The sequence below is a fragment of the Abramis brama genome, assembly GCF_963993115.1.
Source record: "Abramis brama genome assembly, chromosome: 16".
In the NCBI taxonomy this organism is placed as follows: domain Eukaryota; kingdom Metazoa; phylum Chordata; class Actinopteri; order Cypriniformes; family Leuciscidae; genus Abramis; species Abramis brama.
Genome location: NC_139978.1, coordinates 19,910,260 through 19,931,359, shown reverse-complemented (window position 1 = coordinate 19,931,359; position 21,100 = coordinate 19,910,260). Strand labels below are relative to the sequence as shown.

Sequence of the window (21,100 nt, the reverse complement as noted above, 5' to 3'; positions counted from 1 at the left end):
TTAAATGTGCAAACAAGAGTAGGCCTACATTCTAGCCTATGCATATCATGTGTATATTGAATATTTATAAATCGTGAATTTTTTTTTTTTGTATGCACACGTTTTGTATTTTTTGAGGACTCTCAATCAATGATTTTTATACTGTACAAAATTTGCATTTCATCCCCTATACCTAACAATTACAGGAAACATTCAGCATTTTTTAATTTTCATAAGAATAATAACAATAATTTGGTATTATTTATAAGATGTTTTCCTCATGCCATGGGAACCAAAATCTTTAAATAAAATTCAAGGTTTTACTATCCTTGCAAGGACATTTGGTCCCCTCAACATAGGAGAATACCTGGACCACACACACAAAAAGACACACACCTATTCTTGTACATCTGTCTTTATGAGGACATTCATTTGCAAAACCCATCACAACTAAGTGCATAACCCAAACCCTTAAGGAATTTACCTTAAAGCTAGCCTTAACCTAATTATAACCTTATCCCTAACCAACTCTTGACCCTTAAACAAGTCTCAGAAAGCGAGGACCAGCCAAAATGTCCTCACTTTACTCTCTTTGTCCTTAATCCGATGGTCTAAAACTCAAACTGGTCCTCTCAAAGATAATTGTGTAGGTGCATGAATGCACACACACAAATATTTAGTTTTCACTATCATTTCTGTATTTTCTTTATTTTAAATCATATATGATATTGATTTTTCAGTCGATTCTTATTTTATCTTTAATTTTCCAACATTTGTGGTAAAATATTGTTTATCTGAAATATATTTGCAAAGAGAATGCTCAAAACAATGCAGTCTAAAGCACTTTATTACATTTATGACATGACATCCATGACATTAAGACAAAAGTCTCGCTTCACTCACACTTTCCATTCATTCGTGTAGACTACTTCATTAGAGACATTCACTGATCTCCTTTTCAATGAAAAAAGATAACAAAAGAGGTATATCAAATATAACTAGCTGAACTATATCTGTCCCTCATTTCTATATAAGCTTTCTGAGCATCACAGAATGATGCAGAGTTTGGACGTATGCCTCAGGCTCCTGTATGTCTTCAGACGCTCCTTTTTAACATCCGTTCCGTTCACTACATGAGTAACTACTGGCATGCTGTCCACTGCTTGTCGTTTATGTGAGCGGTGTAAGAGGATTCGATAGACTCCAGTGATGGAGCTCCTGCAGTCTTTGCCCTGGTTGTTACGAATGTGGTCTGCGGTGATGCCAAGAGCCTCCAGGGCGTTTTTCACCTCTATCTCATGCTCTTCAAGCTCCCCTAGCTTCGACTCTGCCAGATGGAGCGGGTCCATTTTAAAGGGCTCCATGGCCTTGGGAAACTCCACCGGCAGCAGCCACTCACAGCCCATCATCTGTTCTACACTGTAGCGGTCAGACGGCTGGGATTGCAGGATGCCCCGGATCAGTTTCTGACAAGCTTCCGGAACCCAGGTAGGCACTGTGTACGACCCATCGAGGATGCAGCGCTTCAGCTTGGCCACCGTTTCGGCACGGAAGGGCATGGAGCCGGTCACCATGAAGAAGAGCATGACCCCCAGGGCCCAGATGTCCACGCAAACACCTATGTAGTGTTCGTCTCTGAAGAGCTCAGGGGCGGCATAAGGGGGAGAACCGCAGAAGGTGTTGAGGGTCTCGTCGCGACGGCTGACGGTGCTGAAGCCAAAGTCTCCCACTTTAACACATGTGCTACAGGTGTAAAAAACATTCTCTGCTTTCAGGTCTCTGTGAATGATGTTATTGTCATGCTGCAAAATGACAAAGAGAAATTACTATTAACAACTAAATACATAGATATTTTGAATAACAATGTTGATACATTAATTTAACTGGATAGATATATATATATATATGTTTTTATTTTATGCCTCCCAAAAATATCAATTGCATTTAAATTTAGAGATTAAAAACATGTTTATCATAGAATACATTTTATGTTGGAATATTTAATTTCTAATTGTTTTGGATCAAATGTAGCAATCTATATACAGGGTTTAAAATGAACTTTTTTAAGTTATCGGCCATTCAGAGCTTCTACTAGCCAAAACAAAATGATCAGAAATAAACCAGATTATCAATGTCACAGCTTAGATTTAAAAATAGCCTATTTATTATTAAATCTGATTCTGAACTATTGTATTGCTATCAGCTTTATGACAGTCAATCACTGTTTGTGATCACTGAACCATTCAAATAAAATAAAAAAGAAATAAAGACAAAATTCTCTGTGACTTCTCTTATAATTGCCTTGAGTTTACCTGCACGTAGCAATAAAGACATAAGGACGCTTTTTGCCCAAAAGTCTTGGACATGCGGCATTTATGAGAACGGATTAGAAAAAGTGGCCTCTTAATTGTCTCCTAGCAAACCAGACGGGAAACACCATGCCTTAGACATCTCGATAGATGGCGAGTGGTGCTGCTGGTATGCATATAATCATAGAAAACAATGTGTTCAAATTTTAAAGACGTGGCACTGCGCTGCGATTCTCTCAGTGTGTGACCCTATTTACACATTGTTTTGCTAATGTTTGAGGATCCTTTTAGTGAAAGAGCTCTGATCGTGATACCATGCAAAATTTACATTCATGTTTATCATAGAAGAGGTGTATTCAGGTCATTTTATGTATGAATTGCATTTTTATTGTATTGTATTTATCGTATAGTGAACATGAAAACGTTAACTAGCATGAAAATGCTTAAATCTGCCAAATTTGAAAGGCCAGGAAAAAGAGAGAAAACACGAAGCTTGCATTTAAACTTTCAGCCCACAATTCTCATGAATTGCCTCCTTGAATTCTATTCCATGCTTCATGTACGTCTCACCATATGCTTCACGGCTGAGAGAACTTGAGAGAAGACAATCTTGCTGTCGATGTCGGAGAGCTTTCCCTCTGTGCTGATCTTTGTGTAGAGCTCTCCTCCGCTCGCGTACTCCATGACCAGGTGCAGGCGGGTCAGAGTCTCCACCACCTCGTACAGACGGATGATATTTGGATGGTGCAGCTTTTCCATGCTTGATATCTCCCGGGAGAGCAGTCTTTGGGTCTTTTGATCGAGCTTGGTCTTGTCCAAGATCTTGATGGCTACTTTGTCTGTGAATGACAACATAAAGTTTCAGCTACAGGAGCTTCTCATTCAGAAAACATTCATATTCTTTCATCTTTGATACTTAATGCATTCTAATGCAATTTGTATATATGAACTGCTTAGTCAAAACAGCAGTAAAGGTCCACTGTAATAAAGGAAAGACCTTTGAGCAGTTTTGATATCAGATATGGTGTGCCATGCGATATGGAATGTCATTCTACACCCTTTCTTCAAGATCTGCTGCAACAACACAACAAATACACTGTGCATGTAATTCACATCGCTTTGAAACGGCACACCACGACCTCCTATCCCTTACACACACCAATCTTTGATGAGGCCTACAGCAATTCTAAAGGTCTCGACAGAAATGTGACACCTCAAACCGATCCATCTGTGTCTGAACCAGACAACTTGTCTCAGCTTGACTTTGACCGAGGGCATGCTTCCCACATTATCAATGTAACCCTGACTGTCAAGGACACATAAAGCACACTTACTGGGTTATATGGGTTAAAACTACATATAACAGCACTGTATCACAGCAACAAGTTTGGCAGGAAAATATTATTTGAATGTATACATTGTATTAATATATCACTACATTAGTTGGGGACACTTAATATTCAACAATATTATTGATTTGACTGAACTGACACTATTGGATGTGAACTGAACTGAGCTGGACGATGGCATCACTGTTTTTCTGCGGAACTGCTTTAATAATTTAATAATAATAATTTAACTTAATAATTTAATAATTGATGATTTTTACAACGGAACTGAATCAACACTGAACTGACTTTAGCTGAACAATGACACAATTCTCTTTTTATAGGCTGCTTTACAGCCAAAATGAACTCTGTTTGGATCATTGAATTATCTGTTATCACTGATTTGAAACAATCTGTATTGTATAAAGCTCTATATAAAAAAAGGTGACTTGACTTGATTACCTGTTTTGGATCAAATGTAGCAATATTCTAAATATTTGAGTTGTAATATACAGTATATATATAATTTTTCACAACTTTCAACATGTTTAGTGATGTTGCACCATTCAAAAAAGTAAATAGAAAATAACGATTATTAATTATAATATAAAAATATTTAATACTTACATTTTTTTTTAAATTTTAATATTCAAAATATAAAAAACCCTGATATCTAATTCATCATCAGCCTAATAATTTTCTGTATACGCTGCTGATAAAAAGTTTGGGGTCAGTCAGTAAGATTTTTTATTATTATTAATTTCTTTAATTTAATAAAAAAATTTTAGCAAAGATGGATTCAATTGAAGAAAAGTGAAAGTAAAAACGTTTACATTGTTACAAAAACTTACTATTTCACAAAACAAATGCTGTTCTTTTGAACTTGAGTAATGGCTGATGAAAATTCAGCTTTGCCATCACAGAAAAACATGTAAAAAAAAAAAATTTATTAGAAAATATTTCCCAATATTACTGTTTTTACTGTATTTCAAATAAATGCAACCTTGCTGAGCAGAAGATACTTCTTTCAAAAACATTTAAACATTTTACCAACCCTAAACCATTGAAAAAAAGTGAATATTTGACTTTTCACAATTTCACAATTCTCAACATGTTTAGTGATGTTGCAACAACGATATGAATTATTCTAATATTAATTGTATTAAAAAATATTTAGTACTTAAAAATGAGTCTAAATATACAAAATTGTATACAAACATTAGGGGTCATTAATATGGATCGATACATCGATCAAATGACTAACGATACGATGTATCGATGCAACGTGTAAAAAATCGATACCTCTATTTTGACACTCTCCACATCTTCACGCAATGTCTTGTCTATGCATTACCGGCGCCAACGCGTGCATTCTCGTTTAAACACAACTGTCAGGGCTCGGCAATAAGGACTAACAGACAGAGTACTGAATGATCACAAAACTTTTATCAGTAGCACGTGTTTTAAGCCTTGCCAACTTAAGGATTCAAGCACAAACAGACGCAAAAAATAAAATATTTCGATACTCGAGCACAGTGTGAGAATTTTTCTGTGCGCACACACAGAGAGAGTTCTCTTTCGTGCTTGAACGGACAAATGCCCGTCTTGGTGAATATCCTAGTAAACACAGTCGTTCATGTCTTTAAGTAAATGTAAAATGTTAACTAAATTTTTATTTCTGTGCCTGAAAACTTCTGTTAGACCTACCTGAAAAACCTGAAAAGCACGGATTAATTCATTTGTCTCTGTTCTATTGTAATTTGGTTATCTGTAGAAAATATTCTTAGCATTGAGTCTTTGCATGTCTGCATTTGCCCCAGACTGGGATCAGTTTCAGCCTTCTATAATTTACTGGGAATACCTTTATAGAGGTCAATGCAACTAAAAAACAGGGCTCTAAGTATGCATTTCCAGGCACTTTACATGAAACTTTGGTGTCAGTGGGCTGCTCTAAGATGAACATCGCGATATCTCAACCACCTACTGTAGCTTGCGGGAAAACTTCAAAGCATATGTACCATTACATACAATTGCTTACCTTTCGTTAGAGCGTGGATGCCCAGCTTGACGTGAGAAAAGTTTCCGCAGCCGATCTCGCCGCGTATCTTGTAGAAGCCGATGCGGCGACCCACGGTGAGCTCTCGCACCATCTTCTCATCTTGGCACATGTCCAGATTGAGCTTCTCCAGCGGGGTGAGGCGGCGCGGCTGGGTCCCCTCGTCGTCCGTGCAGATGTCGGAGCTGTCTTGTCGGCTCCATCGTGCATAACGCTGGGGACCCACAACTGAGACCCCGACGGAGCCCCCCCCAGACGGATAGACGGCAGTCATCCTGCCACAGGCCACTGGGGGGCTTAGCTCATGGCAGGAGACCTGGAACTAAAGCACCACCTGAAGGTATAAAATGATACACAAGGAGGGAGATCAATTTGCTTGACCTCTACATATAAACTCAAGGAGCTTATGATAGAGCAAATAACATGATATAATGTATTATATAACTACTATTTAAATACTTTAAATATTATTGTACACTATAAAAAAAGTTTAATTTTATTACTTAAACTTTTAATTTTTAAAACTTAAATTTTGTAAGTACAATCAACTTGGATGTTTAAGTCATCCCAACTTAAATTACATTAAACTGTATATTTTAGTTGAAAATTTTTGTTGAAAATTGTTTAAACATTTTTTTTTTTTTTGATGAGTTAAAGCAATGTAAAAACATATGTATAGCATATGTACAGCAATAGTAAATATACAAGTATAATAAATAATGAATAAATATAAAAATGTACATAAACTAATAATATATGTATATAAATACATTTTAATAAAATAAATGAACAATTTAAGGATTATTTCATTGCAAAGCATCATCGCACATTCATGAATAGTCCTTTCTCACCTTCACATGTTGTCCTGAATGTCTGTGTCAATTTCCAAAAATTAGCTCATTATTGCCACATCTCAGCTCAAGGTTGTACACATATCCAAGTATAAAGGAGTAGATGTTTAGGGTCGTCTGCTTCACCCAAGCGGCCAGGTGCACAATGCTGTTCCTTCCCCTCAGTCCTGCGTCTCCCTGAACCTCATCAGATATGCCCGATTTAATTGGTGAGTTGCCTCAGCGATAAAAATAGACTGGGGATCAGCGTTGAGAACGATGAGGGCTGTGATTGTTGCCTGGCTGCTATAACAAGGCTCCACGCTGCCCTCGGCAGTCCTGGTTTCTTGTATGGCGCTTCTTCTCATTTAACATCTTTGGCTGGTTGGTCATTCAGAAATGGGGAAACCACATGGAAAACAGCCACTCCCTCTGTTTTGTTCATGTCGGTGTGTGTTTTTCTGAGCTTCTGACTCACTCTACAGTCTTCTTTCTGGGATTAGCGTGTACAGAGATCCTAATCCGTGCCTTTTTTAGTGGTCCTTAAACATCCAATGTAAACTGTAGGGACTAAACTAAAGAATTCCTGTTTACCTGGGAAGAGAGGAATATATATATATATATATATATATATATATATATATATATATATATATATATATATAGAGAGAGAGAGAGAGAGAGACAGAGAGAGAGAGAGCGAGAGAGAGAGAGAGAGAGAGAGAGAGAGAGAGAGAAAGAGAGAAAGAGAGAGAGAGAGAGAGAGAGAGAGAGAGAGAGAGAATACATTAAGACCATGACACTGCCTTTACCCTGTCCTTAGCTCACCTTTCCGTAAACTAAATCCTTAGTTTATGGGTTTTTTTCTTTCAATTTAGTTTGTCTAAACCTGTGTGGAGTTTTTTTTTTTTAAAGCTTTTACATGATTAAATAATGAAAACAAATTTTTACAATTAAATTATTTAAAATTAAGAAAATAAAAAGAAACATGTATTTCTAACTAAATTTGAAATAAATTAAATGTGTTACTACAAAAGTGCCTGAGATCAGTGTGTGTTTGTGTGTGTTTCAGGATGTAATTAGGGTGAGTTTGCTGATGTAGTTTCTTTAACAAAGTCCCTAAAGAGCATAATAGAAGTACACAGAGTGCCCTAGAGCCACTGAGCACTAACAGCACACATAAAAAAGCCCTACACACACATTACGCCACAAATATCATGATGTATGAAGCAATAACGGAATATCAATTCAGATTAAGCTTAATCTATTGACAGTAAAACAATTACAAAAGTAAACACCACTGTTAATTTTTTTTAAATAAATTAACTTTTAATTTAGCAAGGATGCATTAAATTGATCAAAAATGATAGTAAAGTCATTTATAATATTACAAAATATATACATTTCAAATAAATGCTGTTCTTTTGAACTTTATATTCATCAAAGGATCCTGAAAAATTGATCAGTTCCCACAAACAACTGTTCAAAATTGATTATAATAAGAAATGTTTGTTGAGCAGCAAATCAGCATATTAGAATAATTTCTGAAGGATCATGTGACACTGAAGACTGGAGTAACGATGCTGAAAAGTCCACTTTGTAATTACAGTAATACATTATAGTTTGAAATGTTTTAAAATAGACGGTGGGCACCTATGTAACTGACCCCAAACTTTTGAATGGTAATTTAAGTATTGAATCATTCATAATGTTGATATGCGATTGAACATTATTTTCATAGATAGATGATGGAGTTACCATATCTATCTATTTTCAGAAAGTGTACAAATATAGTTAATAATACTTTTATGGACAGTTTTTTTCTTTGCACATGCTCTTTGATCAAAGGACACCAGGTGTGTTAAATTGAGGCAGTTTCTCCTCAAAGGACTATTGAGCATTGCACCTGCACATACACCTTTAAGTGTGACGATGTGTTCTTTGCAGGTGGAGACGAGCGGTGAAGCTGCTGAGCTTGGTTTTCAACAGGGTTCTTTGACGCAGTTGTATTCTTTTGTTCTAACTCCCTGAGCATCAGCATTTTAGGATTATATCCAAACCAACCAGATCTGTAGAAAGTGCTTTGAAGCTGATCAGGTGTTGCAGTCATGTATATTTACCTGTGTATTGTATATCTCTCTAACTTGTTTGTGTTACTACCATAAATGATCAGTGATTTGACAATCGAATGAGAACCCAAACAGTCTTATACGCAACCAGCAGGTCTTTATGAGAGGTCTTTTTCTTCATTAAATCCACTGGCGTCAGCACTGAGCATTCAAAGCATAAGACTGCAGGTTCATTCGCACAACAACATTTTGTTGATTTCAACAATCCTGAGTGAGAAATACACTGCTTTTTGAAAGTTTTGGGTCAGTAATTTTTTTTTTTTTTACTGTTTTTGAAAAAACAGCATGCATTTATTTGATAAAAATACAATAAAAACAGTAATATTGTGAAATATTAATACAATATATATATATATATATATATATATATATATACACACATTTTTTTTTTTTTTTAATGTAATTTATTACTGTGATGGCAAAGCTGCACCACTCCAGTCTTCAGTGTCACATGATCCTTTTTTGGAGCTCAAGAAACATTTCTTCTTATAATCAATTTTGAAAACATTGCTTAATATTTTTTGAGTAAACTGTGACTTTTTCTGGATTCTTTGATGAATAGTAAGCTCATAAGAACAGCATTTATTTAAAAAAAAAAATTGTAACAGTGTAAATGCCTTTAATCTTTGAAAGTATATGAATAAAAATGTCATCAGTGTACCTTTAGTGTACTGATTGATAAACTGATGATAATCATAAACAGTGGGATGGTAGGATGTACAGATCAACATAGGGCTGAAAATCTACATCTATCTGATGTAGATATTTGACCTTCCTTATATTTTCTATCATTCTGATTGCCCTACTTCACACAATCTATTTACCACGGCATAGCACACAAAATCAAAGTGATGTTTCTCATGAATACTCAAATCCTCAGGCTTCAAACGCCGTGCTGTACGTGTGTGTGCTGTACGTGTGTGTGCTGCTGCTGCTGATTGCTGAAGGGGCTGCAAAGATTCAACCGCTGACAAAATTCTCTTTTAAAGTGTAAACCAAGCAGGAATACTAAAACGATCCATTCAAGTGAATGGATGTGCATGTGTCTGCATTATGATCTCCTCTCTCTCTCTCTCTCTCTCTCTCTCTCTCTCTCTCTCTCTCTCTCTCTCCCCATTTTCCACCCTCTATCTGACCCCTAGAATTAAACCAGCTTTTTTATTTATTTATTTATTTTTTGCTGCTGTGCCTTTAAAGGGTTAGTTTACATAAAAATTCAAACTCTGTCATTAATTACTAACCCTCATGTCGTTCCAAACCCGTAAGACTTTCGTCCATCTTTGGAACACAAATGAAGATCTTTTTGATGAAATCTGAGAGCTTTCTGTCCCTCCATTGACAGCTACACAACTACCACTTTGACGCTTCATAAAGTTTATAAATTGATCGTAAAACTAATCCATATGAATTGAGTGGTTTAGTCCAAATTTTCAGAAGAGACTCGATGATTTTACATAATGGAACAGATTTAATTTAGGCTTTTATTCACGTTTAAACCTTGACTAGCGAATATAAACAGAAGCTCAACCGAACCTGCTTGACGCACGAGAACAAACCTCTTACAGAAGCTCAAGCGTGCTGCATAACATGAGAATGAACCTCATTGGTTCTTGCTGAAGCTCAAACGTGCTGCGTAACATGAGAATGAACCTCATTGGTTCTTGCTGAAGCTCAAACGTGCTGCGTAACACGAGAATGAACCTCATTGGTTCTTGCTGAAGCTCAAGCGTGCTGCATAACATGAGAATAAACCTCATTGGTTCTTGCTGAAGCTCAAACGTGCTGCATAACATGAGAATGAACCTCATTGGTTCTTGCTGAAGCTCAAGCGTGCTGCGTAACACGAGAATGAACCTCATTGGTTCTTGCTGAAGCTCAAGCGTGCTGCGTAACATGAGAATGAACCTCATTGGTTCTTGCTGAAGCTCAAACGTGCTGCATAACATGAGAATGAACCTCATTGGTTCTTGCTGAAGCTCAAACGTGCTGCGTAACATGAGAATGAACCTCATTGGTTCTTGCTGAAGCTCAAACGTGCTGCGTAACATGAAAATGAACCTCATTGGTTCTTGCTGAAGCTCAAACGTGCTGCGTAACATGAGAATGAACCTCATTGGTTCTTGCTGAAGCTCAAACGTGCTGCGTAACATGAGAATGAACCTCATTGGTTCTTGCTGAAGCTCAAACGTGCTGCATAACATGAGAATGAACCTCATTGGTTCTTGCTGAAGCTCAAACGTGCTGCATAACATGAGAATGAACCTCATTGGTTCTTGCTGAAGCTCAAACGTGCTGCATAACATGAGAATGAACCTCATTGGTTCTTGCTGAAGCTCAAACGTGCTGCGTAACATGAGAATGAACCTCATTGGTTCTTGCTGAAGCTCAAACGTGCTGCGTAACATGAGAATGAACCTCATTGGTTCTTGCTGAAGCTCAAACGTGCTGCATAACATGAGAATGAACCTCATTGGTTCTTGCTGAAGCTCAAACGTGCTGCGTAACATGAGAATGAACCTCATTGGTTCTCACACATCAAGCAAACATGCTTGAGCTTCCATTTACCACTACTGATGTGTGAGCTGATGAATGTTTATTTGTAAATAAAAGCCTAAATTCAATCTGTTCATCATATAAAATCTGATCTTGTGTCTCTTCAGAAAATTTGGACTAAACCACTCAATTCATATGGATTCGTTTTAGGATCTCTTTATGATCTTTTTGAAGCGTCAAAGTGGCAGTTGCGTAGCTGTCAATGGAGAGACAGAAAAGCTCTCAGATTTGCCGTCGGATCCAACATCAACCTGCTTTACCCCTAAATAAATATTTTTTTTTAAATGTATATAATTTAATTAATTATTAATTTCATGTCACACATTTGAAACAACATAAGCGTGAGTAAATGATAACAGAATTTTTATTTATTTTTTAGATGAAATTTCCCTTTCAAAGTGTATATTTTCTATTGAAACTTTTTTTGTCTAATTTCTAAAACCCAAATTCAATATCAATTCGTCAAAAACTGCAAAAAGCTCATCATTTAGCTCCTCTCTGGTACACGACACCATTAGCATGAGTCTCACAGGCAGGATTTAGAATGTGGTACTTACATCAACTGTGTGACTCCCTTTACACTGATTACGCGTGAAGCATTGTCCACAGGGGCCATTTCTACCAATACGGCCCTGATCTACACACAAGATAAACACTCCCCAAATGGGATATCAGTGGCCCCTGAGCCTTGTTGCATGAACAGGGCTCAGCTAGTAAAATCTTTCGCTCAAAATGCAGAGACTCATTCTACAGAAAGTAACATTCTTACTCAATTGCTCATTCACTTTCCTCACTGCATCCGAATATACCAAATTCATAGTATTCATTAAATAGTAGGCAAAAGTCTTTGATTTTTTTTAATTCAAAAACTCGATTCTGAAGTGCACATCCTTTTGATACGTTACTATCCCACAAAGCCATGAGGGAGGATTTGGGAATGGCAGTAAAGCGACGCAACTGACACCGAAAGTCACATGACACTGACAATATAGCAATGATATAGCAAACGTAGTACATACTACAAGGAACATCCTTGTAAGTTCCAAATCAAATGTAGTACCTAATCAGTATGCGATTTCATTAGCAGCTTTCGTGTACACACTCATAGGCACTGCTACACAAAGCCCCCCTGTGTGTGTTTTGATTGAGACACATGGCCAGAGAGGGGAAAAAGAGCTCAGTAGTGAAAAGATCAGGGACAATAGGGGGCCAGAGGTGCCAATCTGGAATTTCCATCACGTAGCTACAACTACTGAATGGCAAATCATTTATTGAGGAATAAAACACTTAAAACCTATTTTGGACCTGATATCAAACCCAAAGCCAAGCACTGTATGTCATATCACACGAGAAGAGAAGGCATTTAAAGGGATAGTTCACACAAAAATGAAAATTCTGTCATCATTTACTCACCCTCATGTTGTTCCAAACATGTATGAGTTTCTTTCTTCTGTTGAACACAAAAGAAGATATTTTAAAGAATTTTGGTAACCAGAGGGTTGACTTCCAAGTACATATTTTGAGGAGGCACTGCAATACACAACGAAATGAACTGGTTACGTCTCTTTCTAAATAATGCTATTAATTCTTCCAACTGCATTAAAATGCATAAAACCACAAGCATCACACATGCTTCAGAACATGTAAACAGATTTTGATACATATCTGAATATGTCCCATTTTAATGAGTCCTTAAATAAGGAACATAATTAAGAAGTTCAATTGATGTTTAGACCTTTGAGGGAAAAACATGCAGATTATGCGACGAAACCACAAGGCTGTTTCCGTTGCATTGTGCCCTGTTAATGTATTCTCAACGCATCAAAGCGGCTTTAATCTCAGACCTAAAACCATGTTTCATGTCATCCAACTAAGGAGTCATCAAAGGGGCCTGAACAAAAGTTGACATCAATCCGTGAGAAACTAGAAAGGATCATTCGATATCATAAATTACAATATTCTCAGTAAATTAATACTTCTATTCAATAGCTATATGGGATCAGCTTTGTTCATTCAGGCCTGATTCACACACCTGTACTGTTCAAACACTAATGTGGTTTTATTATTTACACCTGAGACCCTCTGTAGACCCCCACAAATTCCCTAAAGCAAGACTAAAATCATGTTAATCACATGGCATTTGATTAGAAGATTTTAAACCAGTTTGTCAAGCTTTGTAAATGGTAGAATTGTAAAATATTATGACATTTTTTACACTAATAATAATAAAAATAGTAAATTTAATATGACATTATTTAAATTAATTAAATATAAAACAATATTACGGGCAACAAAATTGCTCTTCAAGGATAAGACACTTTCATGACACTTCATGAACTGCAATATGATCATAAAATATGACCTATATATATATATATATATACACACACACACATACATACATACATACATATATATACATATATATTTTTATTTTTTTAAATGAGATGATGTTCGCCAAATATGAATTGTAGTTTACAGGCTACAACTGCTGCTGGGTAGTAACACACCAGGTACATCAACACCAAGATTTGTCGATTGATAGCTACACAATTGATATCTAGAAGCCTTGTAAACAATTTGTAAGCATACATTAACTGATCATGCTTTTATGAATGTACTAATCTCTCATATAGTGAGAATGGATTAGGGTAAATATCCTTACCTTTCTTAGGCGTTGCGAGATCATTCAGTGTCTTATCTCGGTGCGTGTCATTGGCCTGAATGTGATGCGTGAGGACTCCAGGCACCATCACAGCAACAGGGAGGCCAAGTGACGGACAGCTTCGTTACCCAATCGCATTTTAGGGCGGGATTAAGGGGTGTCTTAAACCAATAGGCTATTAGTACATTTCTTAGACAGACCAAAAAATGTGGGTCATTTGAAATTGGTTAAAAATATACAATATGTAAAAATGGACGGCTATAGTTTTCTAAAAAACAACAACAAAAACAGTCACTTACCTTTTAGTGTAATGTGGCACTATCCTAATCAACTTTAATAAAGTATCAATTGAATATTACTGACGGTGATCGTATAAACCAGTGGTATTCAAACGGTTTCATCCCACTTGCAAGTAAATATAACCATCCCCTTTCAGAATATAAAGACAGCTATATATTTTATTATTTATTTATGAATAACAATTTAAACTATGTGAGAAAAACAAGTTTTGAGATAAAACAAAATGCTTCCATGTTGGCTTCTGTAAGAATATAAAAAATAATATAAAAATTTGATGCATTAAACATATTTACTAAAACTATATTTTGTAATAACCATATTTTATTTTCTTCTTATTTGCATCTTCCTTGACCCCCCCTGGTTGAAAGCCACTAATCTTGAGGTTACCTGGCGGTCAACGCACCTCCGTTTGAAAAGACCTTTAACGCATGTCTGCTTCAGCAGTAAAGAGTTGCTTCATGTCCCAATTAATAATGCAGCTACTTAAAATAGGCTCAGGGTTTCAATCTGTGACAAACATTTCACAAGGTTGAAGACATTCAGATTTCTCTCTCCTCCAGCATCTGCATGATCACTGTAATTCAGCATAATTTTTTTTTTTTTTTTTAAATTGAAACAAGCCAGGACTGCATTTATGTTTCTCTGGATTATTTGGGAACACATTTTGCACTTTTTTTATTTTATGAAAATAAGCTTCTTACACACTATAAACATACATCCAAAAACAAAAAACAACGTCTTGGCGACGTGCATTATTCTCGAAATCAATTACATCTCTTACTATTCTTATCCACAACATACATTAAAAACATGACTCAACCTGTGATCAGATTTATAGAGACACTGCTTTCAGAGAATTGATACGCATAGCTGAAAGAAATTAAGCAGGTGATCCAGCTTTGTTGGATGACACTAGAATGAGCATTACTGTATAATTTAAGGGGTGGGAAAGGAGAAAAGGCCTGGTTAATCTCCCCATTTCATTCTGAAAGTGTCCATGCACAGCAACCTTTCATACATTTTCAATCTTTTCTTCTTTCGAACAGTCCTCTGCCTCTTGTTTAACGTCACAGTCTGCTGGTACTGCAACAGTCACCTGTGCTATTTGGATGTCCATCGCTTGCTCTTTCAATCTCTCGCTGTCTACTTGTAAAACCACTGTCTCTTCCACCCCACCTTCCGTCTGAGGCGTCTCTTCCTCCGCCACTAGAGTCTCCTCAACAGCAACAACATCCACTGGCTCCACAGTAACATGCTCCACCCGTATGCCACCCTCCAGTATAACCCCCTCCTCTCCCTCCACAACCTCTGCCATAGTCAAGACCGTGGTTGGGTCTGAAATCATGACTTCCTCTGTGACGATAACCTTTTCCTGTAAGTCGTGGTGTTCTTGCAGATGAGTATGGAGGTCTCTTTGTTGTGTGAACCACTGATCGCAGAGGGTGCAATGATTGGGTTTCTCACCCGTGTGGGTCACCAAATGGTCCTTGAACTGCTCCCAACTATTGAAAACACTGCTACAGACCTGAGGTGCGAAAAAAAGATGAGTGAATAGAAATATAAGTGAATAGGGCTGCATGAAAATAATGCATCCATTATATAAAATGCATACATCGCGTTTCTGAGTGAAGCACTGAACAGCTCTTGCACGCTAACAGCTCTTGCTCTGGTGCTTTTAGTGTCTGATAGAGGCTCAGATCACAATAAATGATGCTCTACAGTCTACACAAACTGATCTCGCCATGTTCTGTGAGTTCTGGTCACTTATAATGTGCATTTGGGAAGGCAACACGCACCAACTACCTCCCCAAATTTGTAATAAGCGCTTATAAATCAGTTGTCAACAATAGATAAGATTTAATAACCTGCGTTTTTCTATCAAAATGATGCTTTGACATTCAAAACTGAAGATGTTAAGACAACCATAAATATTAGCCTTGTGATTTTACAGTTGTACTCTCAACAATTATATTTTCTTATATGTTATAGTGTAATATTACACATTTTACAGTACAAGGACAGCAAACCCGGAGTTTAAATCATAAATTGCAATTTTCAGAAAGTTTGGTATATTAAAATACATGTTTGGGCAATATGTTATTGGTAAAAACCAACCTGGCATTCATAGAGCTTCTTTCGCCCTTTTTTGGCTCCAGAGCCATTTTGACACGCTGACATGTGGCACTTCAGCGTACTATTCCTGGCAAAACGCTCATGGCATTCTGGACACTCAAAGGGTTTCTCACCTACACATATATGGATAAGTGAAAAACTGATTAGATATTAAATGAATACATTTATTAAGATACATTTAACCTCATAATAGCTCACTCACACACCTGTGTGCTTCCTTAAATGCTCTTTGAAATGTCCAAAATGATCGAACTGCTTTTCACAGTACTCGCAAACATGCACTTTCTTTTTCTGCCGTCGGGACTGTTCCTCTGCATCAAAATGAGAATTATTCAGGTGCTGTTTAAGGGCTCCTTCCCGTGCATATACTTTGCCGCAGTGCCTGCAGACAAAGCCCCTATCCGGGGTAGCGGTGTGAGTCTTCATGTGCTGTTTGAGGTGATAGTAGAGTTTGAAGCAGCGGTCACATTTGTCACAACGGAAAAGGTTGTCCAGCTGAGAGATCTGGACCTCCACCACTTCAATATTCTCCAGCGTCTTGGAGGCAATCACAGTCTCTTCCGGAACGACTACTGTCTCATCCTCCTTTTTCATCACATGGAGTGTCTGCTCTTCCTGTTGGTACTTGCTAGTGATATCAGCCAGCAAAGCCAACGCGGAGTCATCCGAAGACGGTTCGGTGGAACTCCTGGCAGCATCCACTACCTCCACCAGACCACTTTCCTCCACCTCGATATGTTCCTCATCAACCTCCACCTCGATTTCAACAGATTCAGTCTCCACTGAAGGAAGAGTCTCAGTGATCACATTGAAGGTCTCTGCGATCTTCCTCTTCTTAGCCTTGCTCTTTCCAGCCAAGGCCTGGGAGGGGTTTAATGAGGTGGTACCATTCCTTCTAGGTGGGAGAAGAAAACTAATAGTTTAATAATCAACTACAAGATCAAATCAAGCAGAAGAACTTTTTTTGAGAAGTAGAATAGGTGAGTAACCTGTTGTTCAAGGCTTTAATTGCCTCCTGCATTTGAAGGTACTCTGCTGCTCTCCAGACATCACTGACTTCTTCCTCACCATCCACAGCTAATGTAGCCGTATAAGTGAACTCCATTAGGTGGCGGAAGGCAACGTTGCCAACACCTGTTCATTGCAACAAAAATATTGAAGTAATGTTTATTATTTGAGCATATAACATTCTGGAGTAATTTTTTGATTTTCACTATCGGGGCCGGGGGTACGTAACGTGCGACGGCAGAAATGTGTGTTTTGTCAACTGGTCCACTTGTTGGAACCAAAAACATGAGGTCCAACCCGAGCGGATTCAGGTCTGATATTAGTAGCCTCTGGTTTCTGGTAAAACAAATGTGCTTTTACACAATGGTCCAAAGAATATCTGAAAATCTTTTAAAATATGCCAACTTTCCATTATTTGTTTTGGGCGTTTAATGTTAATATCCCCTTTCTTCTCAGTCAATCTGTGCTTCTATGTATTCATTTGTTTATTTTTTAACACCATGCCAACATCCCAGCTTCTGTGGCTATTTTCATGGCAAGAAAAAATCTGTAGTAAACTATATCGGTTTTTAAAATCTATTTTTGCTAAAACTCTAAAATAAATAAATAAATTATATATATATACACACACACACATTTATATATATATATTTTTAAAAGTTCTATTAAAATCTATTTTTGCTAAAACTCTAAAATAAATATATAAATATATATACATAAATAAATTATATATATACATAAATAAATTTATATATATATATTTATATTTATATATATATCTCCATATATTTGTATGGATAATAAAAATAAAATAAATAAACTTCCAAAAAAGTTTCTCAAAGTATTAAAACCAGCACAATCTAAAAGAACATGCTTCAAGAATAAAGGATTTTGACAAAATATCATGTTAGGGAATATTCTCTTAAAATTAAAAAATTTGTGTCATCCTAGAATGGCCTATTCAGCAACAGGTATGAACAATCTTGTCCCATCAATTTAGAAAAATTATTTACAAAAAAACTCCCAACACTGGGACCGATTTTGTGCTTCTGTGCGTAAATTACCAAACCCTCCTGGATAGCAGCTATTGGCATGTTCATTTATTAAGATTACCAAAAATATAAATTTCCTAAAACATTAAAATGTACTGTAGCTAATGTAAACGTTATGAAGAAAATTAATTTCATCAACAAATAAGGTAGGAAGATAGGCATACATTTAAAACTACACCTCCCATGGTGTTTCTTATTTGTCAACAAATAACATTTTGGGAAATTATCAAAATGAAACTTAAAAACCATGTGTTTGGAGCAAAAACCAGCCAGTTCCTATTTATGGGTAATTCCTAAATTGGGTAAGCATTGATTCGAGGCAGCTCTTAGGACCCAAGAAGACCTCTACTGAAGTATATCTGTCTTCAATTAAAATAATTCTGCCAACAAGCAGAAAGCTATACTGTGTTGCAGAAAGGCACTTCCAGTTTAGACCGCTTTGCTAATTAAAACTGCCATTATCCAGGAAAAATAGGCAATAGGAAAAAGGTAATACTATACTCTTCAATATGGCAATAATATATAACCATTTTTGGTTACATACAATTGTATGTATTGTTAGGTACCTTCAATCTCCACTAGAGGCTCTTGAGTGAAGTCCTGGAAGAATTTGTGGAAAAACTGACTGCATGCAGCCAAAACAGCTTTGTGGGCCCTAAACTGATGTCCTGTTAAATAACCAGAAATCATCAGCACCACCGAATATGTGCAACTTTTAATTTGACTGTATAACATTCAGCATAATTAAGAAAGGCATTGGGTTAAGAGAAACAGAGACTGGAAACCTTACCATCCACAATGAGAGTGATGTCTGTGAACTGATCCAGCTGACGCTGCTCATTCAGTTTGTCAAGCATCACTTTATAATGGGCTGGAAACTCATGCCCATAGTCAACATCTCCATCAACTGACATGGTTCAGCCCTTGCCCTGCGCATGCAAGTACTATGAAGAAGGGGGAAAAAACATGATGGAATAAGAAAATTATTGATGTATAGTATTTATGTTATAATAATAATAATAATAATAATAATAATAAATTAAGATACATGTGGCCTCTTGGTAAAAAAAAAAGCAGATACAATAAAAATAATTTTGGCTACAAGATTAAACTGTTAAATGGCAAAGCATTTTTAGTGCAAGGCTATTTATCTGCAATCTTTAACATAATTGTTTCATTCAACACAGATCATGCGTTTAGATAAATTAGGCACATACTTTGTAATGGCCCCTATGCCAACAGATCCATAGATTAGCGGGCATATCTAAGCAGCAAGCCGAATAAGCGCGCATTTCTACAGGGAGCTTCACTACGCAAGACTGGCAGCTTTACAACCAGCGGTTTTACTGCTGTAAAAGCCACGTACTTCAACAGCCCAACCGTATTAGAGATCCAACAGAAATATACAAACGGCAAAAGAAGCACTGTGTGCAGGTCAGCTTCATGTTCCTCGCACGCTGGGCCTGTGGCTGCTAACGCATTCGCCATTTGTTTTCTGGACCATTGTCGTTACGTCATCAAATCGCGCATTAAAATGCTATTTTAATCAGAAAAATTCCCTTTCGGCTAAATAATGAGTGACGCCGGGCGTCTAACGCTCCGGAGAACTTACCCCGGGTGACGCTCTGATGCTTATTGCGGTTGTTTATACGTGTTGGAGGCCTGAAGCGATCAATGTGCTGTTTTTCCTCCGCTCGTCGAAAAAGGGCGGTCGTTCTACTCTGGCCTCGAGTTCCCATAAGCCTTTGCGGATGAGTTTTATCGCGCGAGGCTGATAGGTGGCGGTTACCAAAGCAACGGTGCCCAACTACGACCCGTTATATTCAAGTATGGAAAAGGTAAATAAGATTCATATTCGTTCTTTATTGTCCATTCTTAATTTGTTTTCACAGACTGTACCAGGAGCAACATTCAACATTCAACACGCATAACATGCACATACTACACAGAATATTTTTTTTTTTTTTTTTTTAACTTTTACAGTAAATAATTTTTCTTTCTGTGAAACTGATCAAAATGAAGAGAGTTTATTAAAACAAGAACAAATATCTGAAAATTGTTTAGAAATATCTCAGAAAAATCTAGGCTACTTAATTCAAAGGGACGTTTTCATAACTCATTGATGTTTGTTCCTGTTTTAAGCAAACTAATTTCGTTTTGTTCAATTTTTCAAGACTTTAGTTTACATTTGCATCTCAAGTAAATGTAGGCTATCTTGATTTAGCCTATATATATATATATATGAAGAGTTCAGATGCAAAAGCCTCTGTGCCATCTGAAATTTTCTTCTAGAATGATCATTTTTATCGAGCTCGTATAGGCTATTTAAGTTCAGTAATTTCACTTAGCCATTTAAGTGAAATAACTGAACTTAAATATACAAGCTTGATAAAGTGTATCATTCTAGAATAAAATTTCAGATGGCACTTAGAGGCTTTTGCATCTGAACTCTTCATATACAGTGAGGAAAATAAGTATTTGAACACCCTGCTATTTTGCAAGTTCTCCCACTTGGAAATCATGGAGGGGTCTGAAATTGTCATCGTAGGTGCATGTCCACTGTGAGAGACATAATCTAAAAAAAACCCCCCAGAAATCACAATATATGATTTTTTAACTATTTATTTGTATGATACAGCTGCAAATAAGTATTTGAACACCTGTCTATCAGCTAGAATTCTGACCCTCAAAGACCTGTTAGTCTGCCTTTAAAATGTCCACCTCCACTCCATTTATTATCCTAAATTAGATGCACCTG

General features: G+C 36.8%; 2 protein-coding genes across 9 annotated transcripts; both read right to left on the bottom strand.

Annotated features, from left to right (window-relative positions):
• Positions 1-808: 808 nt before the first annotated feature.
• On the bottom strand, positions 809-13,963 carry nim1ka (NIM1 serine/threonine protein kinase a). Of its 2 annotated transcripts, XM_084086348.1 has the most exons (6): positions 13,850-13,946; positions 12,598-12,634; positions 6,524-7,096; positions 5,655-6,006; positions 2,859-3,127; positions 809-1,781 (listed from the first exon to the last, which is right to left on the bottom strand). In XM_084086348.1, the coding sequence occupies exons 4-6, from the start codon at positions 5,944-5,946 to the stop codon at positions 1,026-1,028; spliced, it is 1,317 nt and encodes a 438-aa protein (XP_083942474.1). In that variant the 5' UTR covers positions 5,947-6,006; positions 6,524-7,096; positions 12,598-12,634; positions 13,850-13,946; the 3' UTR covers positions 809-1,025. The 2 variants fall into 2 exon arrangements, with proteins under 2 accessions (XP_083942474.1, XP_083942473.1); XM_084086347.1 differs by lacking the exon at positions 12,598-12,634 and having other exon boundaries at positions 13,850-13,963.
• Positions 13,964-14,807: 844 nt separating this feature from the next.
• Positions 14,808-20,072, bottom strand: znf131 (zinc finger protein 131). Of its 7 annotated transcripts, none has more exons than XM_084087314.1 (7): positions 19,955-20,072; positions 19,133-19,286; positions 18,909-19,010; positions 17,272-17,416; positions 16,489-17,177; positions 16,265-16,395; positions 14,808-15,674 (listed from the first exon to the last, which is right to left on the bottom strand). In XM_084087314.1, the coding sequence occupies exons 2-7, from the start codon at positions 19,254-19,256 to the stop codon at positions 15,162-15,164; spliced, it is 1,704 nt and encodes a 567-aa protein (XP_083943440.1). In that variant the 5' UTR covers positions 19,257-19,286; positions 19,955-20,072; the 3' UTR covers positions 14,808-15,161. The 7 variants fall into 7 exon arrangements, with proteins under 7 accessions (XP_083943440.1, XP_083943443.1, XP_083943445.1 ...); XM_084087317.1 differs by having other exon boundaries at positions 16,489-17,174; XM_084087319.1 differs by having other exon boundaries at positions 17,272-17,626; positions 19,955-20,060.
• Between the last annotated feature and the right edge of the window lie 1,028 nt (positions 20,073-21,100).